Source organism: Cyprinus carpio, chromosome A20, assembly GCF_018340385.1.
Source record: "Cyprinus carpio isolate SPL01 chromosome A20, ASM1834038v1, whole genome shotgun sequence".
NCBI lineage: Eukaryota > Metazoa > Chordata > Actinopteri > Cypriniformes > Cyprinidae > Cyprinus > Cyprinus carpio.
In genome coordinates, this window is record NC_056591.1 from 14,866,403 (window position 1) to 14,877,756 (window position 11,354).

Genomic DNA, 11,354 nt, shown 5'->3' on the forward strand with positions numbered 1-11,354 from the left:
TTGAATCTGTGTTTGTTGGGTCTTGAATGTCTGAGAAGTGACATATTGTACTTTCTCAGCAATGGTATGTGTCTGTTGGCACAGTGTGTGAATTGGCCTTTTGTTTTACTGCAGCTGTTTCACTTTACTCTGTTGCTTATTTGAGGTTTATAAAAGCTGTGATTCTGAGGACCAGCTCAAACTTCTGTCATACAGCAAGACCAGTAGACTTTCAACAGACTTGAATAAAACTGTGGAGATTCAAGACTTTTATTTTACTCCAAGATCACAGAGACTGCCTCAAGCAAACAGAAAACACCACACATTTAATACTACAGGAGTTACACAAAACATTAAACTCAAATTCTGCTTAGAATCTGACAAGTTGCATCACTGTTAACTAATTTACAAGTACAATACAGTTTGTCTTCATGATATTATAGCAGAATTACATAACATTACACTAAACATATTTAGTCGTTTAATGCACAGTTTAAAGACTAGAAAGATAGACTTATAGTCACATTATAAAAAGCTTTAGTGTGCAAGTACATCTAGTTATGCACCTATATAAATAAAAATACATATTGCAAAACTGAAAACCAGCTCCCATTTCTTGTCTTCTAGTTCTGATATTTTATACTCTATGTATACTATGTACATTTGAATATTATTTTATTTACATGAATTGAGAATAATTACCCATACAAACAGAAATTAATTCTGCTAAATTATTTTCAGATCTCAAGCTTTTTAATCTACAATTCATTAAATTAGGTTTGTAACAAAAGAATTCAAAGCAGCATGTTCTGTAAACATTTAAGAATGGCACGCCATTCATCACATAATCTCTTCAAATGGTTCTCGTTCATAACTCAAAAACATGATTAGTCTTCCTGGTAGAGGAAGAGCACTGATTTGACATAGTCTGCGGATGCCCAGTTGTTGACGAATCTTGAGTCTGCACAGATGCATCAGTGTGCAAGGAAGACCTGAAATAGAGAGTGTTTGGGTTTCAGTTTTTCATTTTTAGTTCAATTAACTTGTAAAAATGAATTCACTTGTCAGATGTCAATAATCAGCCAAATTCGGCAAATTAAGGGTTTATAAAGAATATTCTTACCTGATCTTTCTTTAATATGGGCCCAATCTTTGTTGCTGTCTAGGTGTTCGTTTATTCTAAAGCAGAGTTTAACGTTACCCACATAGTCAAGTAATGTGTCTATGATGGGTCCCACCCAGCTGCTGACTGAGGGAGTAGAGATGATCTCACAAAACTGTAAAAAAAAAGAAAGATTTTTATTTGAAAGCAAATAGTTCATGTACAAATGAATAGTACAATAATGACTGCATAAATAATTATGCAAAGTATCTATCTATCTATCTATGTTATATATATATATATATATATATATATGAAATTTTCTATATTTTATTTTAATATAATATTATAAAACAATTATATAAAGCATACAGACATTTTATTGAAGTTATTTTGACTGGAAAACAAAATCTATACCTCTACACAGTATTCTGGTGGATTATCATTTAAATAATACATTGTTTCTCGCCCATTTCTCATCCATTGTTCTTGTTTAATGGGGGGATGAGGATCACTGCCATATTGACAGTTAAAACATGATTGTGCATCGCAGCCATTGTCCAGTAGGTACTTCATCATCACTATGTACCTCAAACAGAAAACAAAAACTGCTGGGAAGCTGGTAGGATGAGTTGGCAGCATGGCATTGACATTAGCACCGTGCTTCAACAGCAAGGCCACCATTTCCATACTTCCTTTCTTTACAGCCACCAACAGCGGGTTGAAAATATCCAGGTTTGGATCAGCACCTGCTTCTAACAGCATAGTAGCTGCCTCAATGTTTCTGTTTTCCACAGCTGAGTACAGAGCTGTGCTGCGATGATCTTCATACATTTTTGACCAATCATCTGACATCTTTGCGTTGACATCATATCCAGCCTCAATTAATATTTCTAGAACGCTATCTCTGTTATTTTCCGCAGCAAAATGAAGAGAACTGATGCCAGAGCATCTCACTTTGACCATGCTAGTTCTAGGGATTAGCATGGCAACAATGCTGAGGAGGATGAGAAAGAGAGATATTTATTTCTTATTGAATAAATCAATACTTGAATAAAAATGAAAGCATAAAACCATACATATGTACCTTACTAAAATACATATGTACTGTAAGGGATTAATTTAGTGGCAATGACTGGTTGACTGTATCTTCCTACTTATTACACGGCTACACACCAAATAAATAAATACTTGGACATGAGATACTAATTTGATATGAAATTATTTTAGAATTTTACCTATAGGTTGTATTATCGTAGAGCTTCTGCTAAGAAAATCTAGTCCATTGCAATGTACAAAACGTGATTTGTTTGTTGAAGCCATTAGTTCACGATATTTCAACTTATTTTTTTAAATAATCATGTTTAACAGTTGAATTCATAGTGAAAACCTACATTACCCATGCTACTGCAAAGAAAGCGCCACCAATCAGAGAATCACAACAAGCAAAGTGAGACAATTTAGCGCTAGACCACTCCCGTGAAGCACTGCAAATCTCCTTTTGTTCTCAAAATACTTGAATATCAATGCATATTTTGTAATAAAAAGGAAAATATATTGTTTCTGTATATAAAATCATCATCTTATATTTTATGTCATTTGCAATGCTTCATGGGATTGTAGTTCTTTCCCTCATTAAGTACACAGACTTGAGCCATTGTGTCTTAGTCCCTTTTTTAAATAGTTTTTTTGTTTCAAATAAAAGTTTGTAATGTTGTGCTTCACATTATAGCTGTTTGCTTTTTGTTCTTTTTGTTTTATGGTCTACTTGGACTTTAGGAAATTTAAGACCACTGAATTCTGTGATTAAGTATTTCAAAGAGCTGTGTAAAAAGGATAAATATGAAATTAACTGTTATATACTGTAGTAGGCCTACTAACCTGTCATAGCCATTCTTTGCTGCAACATGAATAGGAAGTAATCCAGTTTTGTTGGCTATGTTAACATCAGCTCTTTTTGACAAGAGGATCTCAACAGCTTCAGCATTACCATTCTTAGAGGCCTCAAACAATGCGGATGCTTTATCATTTGCCTGGGTATTTATATTACCCCCTAAAGAATAGGTCACTAGATTAATGCTACTAGAATAAAACTGAGTAATTAATAGATTTTCTTTCTTTTTTTCAACAAAAGGATTTTTATCCAAAAATTCTTACCTTTATATATGAGGTACTTAAGCACTTCAGCAGCATTACACTGAGCAGCCATAAACACAGAGTCAATGCCATAAATATTTCTGGCACACAGCTTTGCCCCTGCTTTTATCAACATCTTAGAGATCTTTAACTTTTTGTTCCTCACTGCTTCATGTAGTGGAGTCCCACCTTGAACACAGGCTTTGATTGGTGAAGCTCCAAATCTCAAAAGAAGCTCCACTATAGCTTCATTAGCTTTGTCGCATGCTGTAAAAATCAAGAGTGATTGTTCAGACCTCTTCCTGGTCATTAGTTATTGAGAGATATCATGCTAAAATGTTTACCTTTGTACAATGGCGTCTCCCACTGGCTATTTGCAAGGTTAGGATCAGCTCCATGCTCCAAGAGGTACTCGACACAAGAAACATGGTTGCGACATACAGCCAGCATGAGTGGTGTCTGACTTTTGTTTGTTCGTTTGTTTATTGTTTCTGGTTTGGCTGTGGGAGAGATGAGATACAGCTGTGATTTTTGAGAATGTGATTCTGGACTGGACATGATAAGAAATAAATTCATTAATTACCTTGCAGCAAAATCTTAAGGCACTTGACACTGCCATAGTATGCAGACTCGTGAAGTGGTAACCAGCCATCTTTATTAGGTTCATCGAGATTTTTAGATTTGGAATGAATGATGTCTCGTAGAGCTTTTGCATTCCCTTTCCAAATGGCCAAGAGAACAGGGTCTAAATCACTGGAAGAACAAATATGCAAACAAATCTTAAAGAACAAGAATCTTAAGAGCTGTTATCTCATTGTTTTTGCTTTCTGCTCAAAATGTACAGTAATTATTGACATACTTTCTTTCTCTGTAAGTTACATTCTTATGCCAGTAGGTGGCGATAAGTGATGAGTTATGAACGAGTCACTTTGACTCGTTTGTTCAAAAACATTAATTCCATTCAGGAAGGAAACAATATGTTGTGTCATTCAGAAACGCGGATGGAATATTGTGGCTATATTGTGTCTGAATTGTAAGTTAAGTTTCAAAAAGCATCATAAGCCTCAGTAAATCGTGGAACCACAGCCACCAGTGGTCTCTGCGTTCAACTTAGCTCACTATGCTTTTGAGAAATGCACCCTGTTCACTGAACTATTGTACAAAAGCAATAGGCCTGTCACGCTCGCAATCGTTCTGTTGGTCTGAATATCACAGCTATGACTAATCAGTCATTGATATTCAGAAAAACAGAACTTGCACACAAATTAAATAAAATTTATCTTGCCACTCACTTCATAGGCTCCACTGTGACCTGCAGGTTTCCATTGTGCCTTGTCCAGGCAATCACCCTGTCTTGGTCTTTACTGAAGATATGATTATGAACATTTCTGTCAATTTTTGCACTCTTATTCTCACTAAAAGGAAGGCAGCAACAAACTTTTTTATATATATATTTGCAAGAAGCTTAATAATAAAAGTAATTTACATACATAATTGACTGATTGACTGAAGCAAGTGCACTGTTAAAAATAAAGGTTCTTTGGCATCTATGGTTCCATGAAGAACCTTTAACATCCATGGGACCCTCCCTTCCCACAAAATGTTCTTCATAGTCATGCATGTTTTCATCATTTTTAACACAAAAAATGTTTCAAGTGCAACTTCTGATGTTCTTTAAAAAACATAAGGTATGTTATTTCCTTGATGTGCCTGTGAGGAGGGACGATACTGAGAAAGAGAGAGAGAGAGAGAGAGAGAGAGAGAGAGAGAGAGAGAGAGAGAGAGAGGAGAGAGAGAGAGAGAGAGAGAGAGAGAGAGAGAGAGAGAGAGAGAGAGAGAGAGAGACAGACAAGGGATGGGTTCATTCGGAAACAGTCAACTTGCTTCGAATCGAATCAGCCATTTTTGATGAATTGATTGCTTCGATCCTTCTTGAATCAGAGGTTTAGAAAGAATCGTTTGATTGAAGGATTCGGTGTTTTATTGTTTTATTTATTTATCCATGACAAGCCTAAACCAGCACAAAAATACACAGCAAAATATAAATTATTGTTACTGACAAAAATCCTCCCATAAATATAATATAATTTTTGTCAATAAAGCACACACCTAAATAAGGGGCATCATCTAGAATACAGACACAGATTGTGTGTGTGCATGCATGTGTGTGTGTGCATGTTTTGGTTTAACCTACAAAATAAAATAAAAAAATAAAAAAACGTAAAACTTTTGACATAGAAACAGCTCATAAACCATAGTTCGTTTAATAAAGCTTTTTTTGTTGTTAAATAAAAATGTGTTAAAAAATTTGACAAATTTTGTAATCATCTGTAATCACACGACCCCCATCCCACCATCCCCCTTGAATTTTGTTTTTACAATTTGACCACTGTTTATAGAGAAAAAAAGATTCTTTAGATTTTAAAAAGTTCTTCACACTGATAAATAATAAACAAAATACATTTAAGAGCTGTTTACTGAAAGTTTCTTTTGGTTCTTCTATGGCAGGGGTGTCCAAACCTGTTCCTGGAGGGCCACTGTCCTGCAGAGTTTAGCTCCAACCCTAACTGAACACAGCTGAACCAGCTAATCAAGGTCTTCAGATTCACTATAAACTTCTAGGCAAGGTTTGAGCTAAACTCTGCAGGATGTTGGCCCTCCAGGAGCAGGACTGGACACCTATATTCTATGGCATTGCTACAAAAACCCCTTGTTAGAACCTTTATTTTTAAGAGTGTAGTTGAAACATGGAAAAAAAAAAATCACCTGGGAGGGTTTGCCGGGTTAGGGTTGCATCGTGGTCGTTGTGTAGCTATGGGGTCAGCTGGCTGCATGTGGGCATGCACTTGTTGATTCTGCCATGGAGTTAAATTTGTATCAGCTAGACTTCGTTCAATAGCTATCTGCAACAGCTGTTCTTGAGACAAGTGTGCATAAGCACTGAAGTCCTCAAAGTCTTCTCCTGCTGTCCTTGAAGCAGCCATGGTCATACTGGCTGCTGCCATTTTTCACCAGTGATAGTAAAATGCTCAGAAATTAGAAAACTGATGAACATTCAAATAGCATAGTTCTAATAAATCACACAAACTGCCAAGACAATAATAATAATAAAAAAAATTCCAATAATTAAAGCACAGTTAATTAAAATATCAGGTTATTTTCCTGTTTCTGTCATTGATCAGTAAATATTAAAAATTTGGTTTTCAACTGTACACAAGTTCCCTTACAAGTCCTAATATCATCACTATAATTCATAACTGCTATCATTGAGAAGTCCACACCTACCTTTCTACAGTATATCAATAATTGTAAGTTGAATGTGGTTCATTTGGATCTTCTCCTTTCTCTGTACAGCAGTTGATGCTGTGTGCTTTATGAAGAGTCTCTGAGAGGTCTTGATTATATATCACGGTGTAAACAAACTGACTGCCTTATAAATATATTTGCTTAGCTTGCATATTATTCATTAGATCATGTCTGGCTTAGATGTGACATGACCTTCCTTGCATATGGGTTGAGAAACGGGAAGAGCAGGAGATCTGCTGTAAAACATGGAAAAGGACTTGTAACTAGAAAACAACATTTAACCCTGAGTTTCTATAAATAAATGATGTGTAAATGATAATGAAGGTACAAATCTTGCTTCACTGGACTATATTCTGTATTTTTTCTTGTATGGAACATTAAACTTGCTAAAATACACTATGCTGTAAAGATTTACATTGTGTCCTATAATGATCAATAGAGCATCCTACACACTTTTCTACACTATACCATTCATTATTTACATAAGAACTTATCATTACGTGGTCTAATGCTTGTGACCTGATTTTAAGAGACAGCTGTCTCTGAATGCTGGCGTGTGCTAGATACATCTCTGTAACACAGTAAACATCTCAGGTGTTTACATTTCATACATCTTGTTCTATTAAATGACTAATGTGTTTTCATCTGTAGCAGTGTGGCAATGAAGGTCTGGAGCTTCAAAATAATGCAAGTAATAATGAAATCTGAAGTTAGATAATCTAGATATGTTAATAATGCATATTTGATCCAAACATGCAGTTCTGTCTGTATATTGGTGGCATTCTGTGTACTCAAGTGCTTTTGGTTTTGTCTATGCTTAGGAGCTGTAAGTCTTATCCTTTAACACACCTTAAGGTTAACACATTCAGAACATCACAGCTTTCATTCCTTTCATTGACCAAATTATCACATTGTTTACTGCATTATGGGCAGAATGATGTATTATTTATTGATTCATTTATTTCAGTAATTAATTAATTAATTCAAAATAGTTTTTCACTTATACCATCAGTTTTTTTTTTTTTTTTTACTCAGGCTGAAAGAAATGTTACATTTTAAGCTTCAATACATGAAATGAATTGCACAGACTCCCACTTGTCCCTAATGCATACAGTCAGTACATTGGCACCACCATCTAGTTAAAATATGTCAGACACAAATCTTTCCCTGTAAAATATTTTGATTCACATCATCACTATTGTAATTGTTTCGATTGTCACCTTTGCGAAATTGTCGCGTATTTGTGATTTTTTGAAAAACCTACTTTTGCGAACTAGTCCTAGGTGTTTTGCCTGATCAGAACCAAACCAGTGCAAGAAGATTCTGTGAAAAGTGATTATCAATATTTATCAAAAAAGTTTAACTTTTGTCTCCCCTTCGCAAAGGGATGCCAAAACATTTGAAAGGGGCAAGGCCACTTTTACTAAAATATCTATAACTTTTGAACAGAATCAGATATCATCGCCAAACTCAGAACACTCATATAAGAGCTCAATCTGAGATCACATGAAAAAAAAATCATGTAGCTTGGCCACTTGGTAGCGCTATAAGAAGGAAAAACCATAAAAATGTCTATAACTGTGCAACCATTAGTTCAATCAACATAAAAATTGGTATGCAGTGTCTATGTTTGAATGCCACAAGTGTTTATAAGGACATTTGCGTATCTAAAAAACATGGTCGTTATGTGCCAATGAATTTTTAGCACCTGTTGAGTCCTCTACACATGCATGATTTTAGCAATCCTATAAGATCATTTCAAAACACTCTATGCGACATGGATCTAATAACCTTGGGTACGACATGTATGCAGACTGTACGATGATGACACATAATGACTCATAGGCTACAACGCACGTTACTATAGAAGAACAAAAACGTCATCAGCATGCGCTAGTGGTAAACAAAAAAAGCATTATAAATCACACTTTGGCAGTTGTAGTTTTTATGTGTGCTGAAAAAAGTGGAAGCGGCGAAAGATGAAGGGATAAGAGCTTGGGGTATGCTTTTTTATGTTTAAGCTTATAACGGGCCAAGCACCGAAGGTGCTTAAGCACCTATTGTATCCGTTAGCATTATTTTTTTCTTCCGCCGCAAGTCTATGGCAGCCCATAGAACCGCTTGCAGGAAAGTTGTGAAATTTGGCACACTGATAGAGGACAGTGTCAACATTAACCATAGCAAATTTGGAGTCTCTAACTCCAACTCTTTAGCGCCACCACTTGTCCAAAGTTTCAATATCTTTATGCTAATAACTTTTGAACCATAAGGCACAGAAGGAAAATTCTTTTTCCCTCTGAATCCTTGGCTCATGCCGAGTCGAATGGATCCCAAAATTAAAAAAATCGCAAGGTTTAGTTTTTCCGCTATTTTCAATTGTTCGAAAAACCTACTTGTTCGAAATTGTCCTAGACAGTTAGTCCGATTTTCACGAAAATTGGATCAGATCATCTTCAGACAATTCCGGCCAAAAGTTATGGAATTCAAGTTGATTCGTCCAACCTTTCTCGAATACCACGAGAACAAATTCTATGAAAAGCACGCAAAAATGCTTGTGAGACTATTTCTCCACAACGGTTTGGCCTATTGAGACCAAACTTGGTGTGTGTTATAACAAGCATGACCTGAGACTACCTGCAGTGTTTCAGCACAGTGCCACCTAGTGGTCAGGAGATATGAAAAATGCATATTTTTGCTTATAACTTCTGAATGCTTTGGCCAAAAATCACAAAACTGGTCTCGTTAGATTTGGTGCATCATGCCGAACTGAATGATACCCAATTTTCCAATGTCAGCCATTTTAGTTGTCGGCCATTTTGAATTATGTTCTAAAATGCTGTATTTTATGAACGCATTAGCGTATCGTTACGAAACTAATTAAAAAAATCTTAAGCTCCATACCCTCATGGTAGTCAAAAAGTTTGGGGGCAGCGCCACCGTGTGGTCAAAAGTTATGATTAAATTTAGAAAAATGCTAATAACTTTTGCTTACTTTAGCCTATTGTAATTGGACTGATGTTGATAGATTCCTTGGATCATGACGAGAACACCGATACCAATTTTATCAATAATGGCTAAACTTTGTGTCCACCATTTTGATTCATGTTGACAACCTACTTTTTCTGTCTACTATTTTGATTTTTGTTGGATTTTTACTTTTTTTGGGTGGGATCATCTTCAGACAAAGCTGGCGAAAAGTTTTGGATTTTGTGTTGCTACGGGTAGGGTTTTTTTCTGACAAAGTTGGCGAGTTTGCTGGAAAGATGCCAAACTGCATCTGAGAGCTGTATCTCTGTAAAGGTTTGACATATTTACACCAAACTTTGTATGTGCCATTGTCACCTCACACTGACCACGGCACATAAATTTGGTAACAGCGCCACCTATTGGCAAAGAGTAATAAACCATTCATTAAACTTTAATTATAAAATTTCCAAAACTGCTAATAACTTTTGATTGCTTTAGGCTATTGTAATGAAACTGGTCTCAAAATATTCCTTGGGTCATGCCGACAACAGACATATCACTTTTTTAGTAGGAAATCTGAACTCCCTGTTCGCCATTTTGATTTATGTTAAAATCCTACTTTTTCTAACTCCTCCTCAACTGTTGGTCCGATTTTCACCAAAATTGAGTCAGATCATCTTCAGACTGTGCTGATAAAAAGTTATGCATTTCATGTCGATTGACAAAACCAATTTCGTACAGCATCATTACAAATTTTAGGCATGGTGCCAAAATAGTTCTGAGGCTATATCTCTGCAAAGCTTTGACATATTTGCACCAAACTTTGTATGTGTCATTGTCACCTTACACAGACCATGCCACATCAATTTGTTAACAGCGCCACCTATTGGTCAAGAGTAATAATTACATTTATAAAAATGCTAATAACTTTTTATTGCATTAGCCTATTGCAATGAAACTGGTGTCAAAATATTCCGTGGCTTATGCCAACAACACAGATATCAAATATGCCAGAGTAAGCTGAACTTCCTTTCCGCCATTTTGATTTATGTTGAAAACATACTTTTTCTAACTCCTCATCAATGTTTGGTTCGATTTTCACCAAAATTGAGTCAGATGATCTTCAGACTGTGCTGACAAAAAGTTATGGATTTTGTGTCGATAGACAAAAACGTTTTCGCATACCACAGCAACGAATTTGAGGCATGATGCCAAAATGGCACTTGTAGCTGTATCTCTGCAGTGCTTTGGCATATTGACACTAAACTTTGTGTGTGTCATTGTCAAGTCACACAGAAGACACCACATCGATTTGATAACAGCTCCACCTATTAGTCTAACATGAGAAGCCAATAAATCACGCTACTAGAAGTTGTATTTATGATTTTTCGGCCATTACAATTACAGTCATCCTAAAATTGCTTTTATTGCTCATTGTTGCATTTGGTCTGATGCTCCATGCCATGCTTAGCTCTTCAACTTGCCGCTGGAGTGCTTGGCCCCGTAATTGCTGCTTGCAGCTATATTTTCACATTGATTTCATGTCACATTTTTATTGGCTGGTCAGTAGATGTAGGTCATAGCAGCAAACACACTGTGCGATGAACATGCTGAATTTCTGACACGGTCAGAATTTGATCGTAGGCTATCTTTGGTCGCAAAACCGTGACAGTGTCCATATTTGAACTTCTCTTACTGAACGACAGGGCCACTGTTAAGGAGCCACGATCACAGAAATCACCACGACTGTTTCACAATGTCTCTGGCTTGAGACAAGGTTAACGGAGGTCGATCGGAATTAAACTCAGTGGGCCTGTTTGACTCATGGCCCTAAAGGTCTGTGAGAAATTTGAAAGAAATCAGG

General features: G+C 36.1%; 1 protein-coding gene across 8 annotated transcripts; it reads right to left on the bottom strand.

Moving 5' to 3' along the window:
• Window positions 1-235: 235 nt before the first annotated feature.
• LOC109073581 (ankyrin repeat and SOCS box protein 2-like) lies at window positions 236-6,635 on the bottom strand. Of its 8 annotated transcripts, none has more exons than XM_042777762.1 (10): window positions 6,503-6,635; window positions 5,984-6,215; window positions 4,510-4,581; window positions 3,801-3,970; window positions 3,562-3,717; window positions 3,239-3,484; window positions 2,963-3,134; window positions 1,499-2,078; window positions 1,103-1,256; window positions 236-971 (listed from the first exon to the last, which is right to left on the bottom strand). In XM_042777762.1, exons 2-10 carry the CDS (start codon window positions 6,205-6,207, stop codon window positions 820-822), a joined length of 1,926 nt encoding a protein of 641 aa, XP_042633696.1. In that variant the 5' UTR covers window positions 6,208-6,215; window positions 6,503-6,635; the 3' UTR covers window positions 236-819. The 8 variants fall into 8 exon arrangements, with proteins under 8 accessions (XP_042633696.1, XP_042633693.1, XP_042633694.1 ...); XM_042777759.1 differs by having other exon boundaries at window positions 4,510-4,632; XM_042777760.1 differs by having other exon boundaries at window positions 4,510-4,632; window positions 5,984-6,212; window positions 6,503-6,634.
• Between the last annotated feature and the right edge of the window lie 4,719 nt (window positions 6,636-11,354).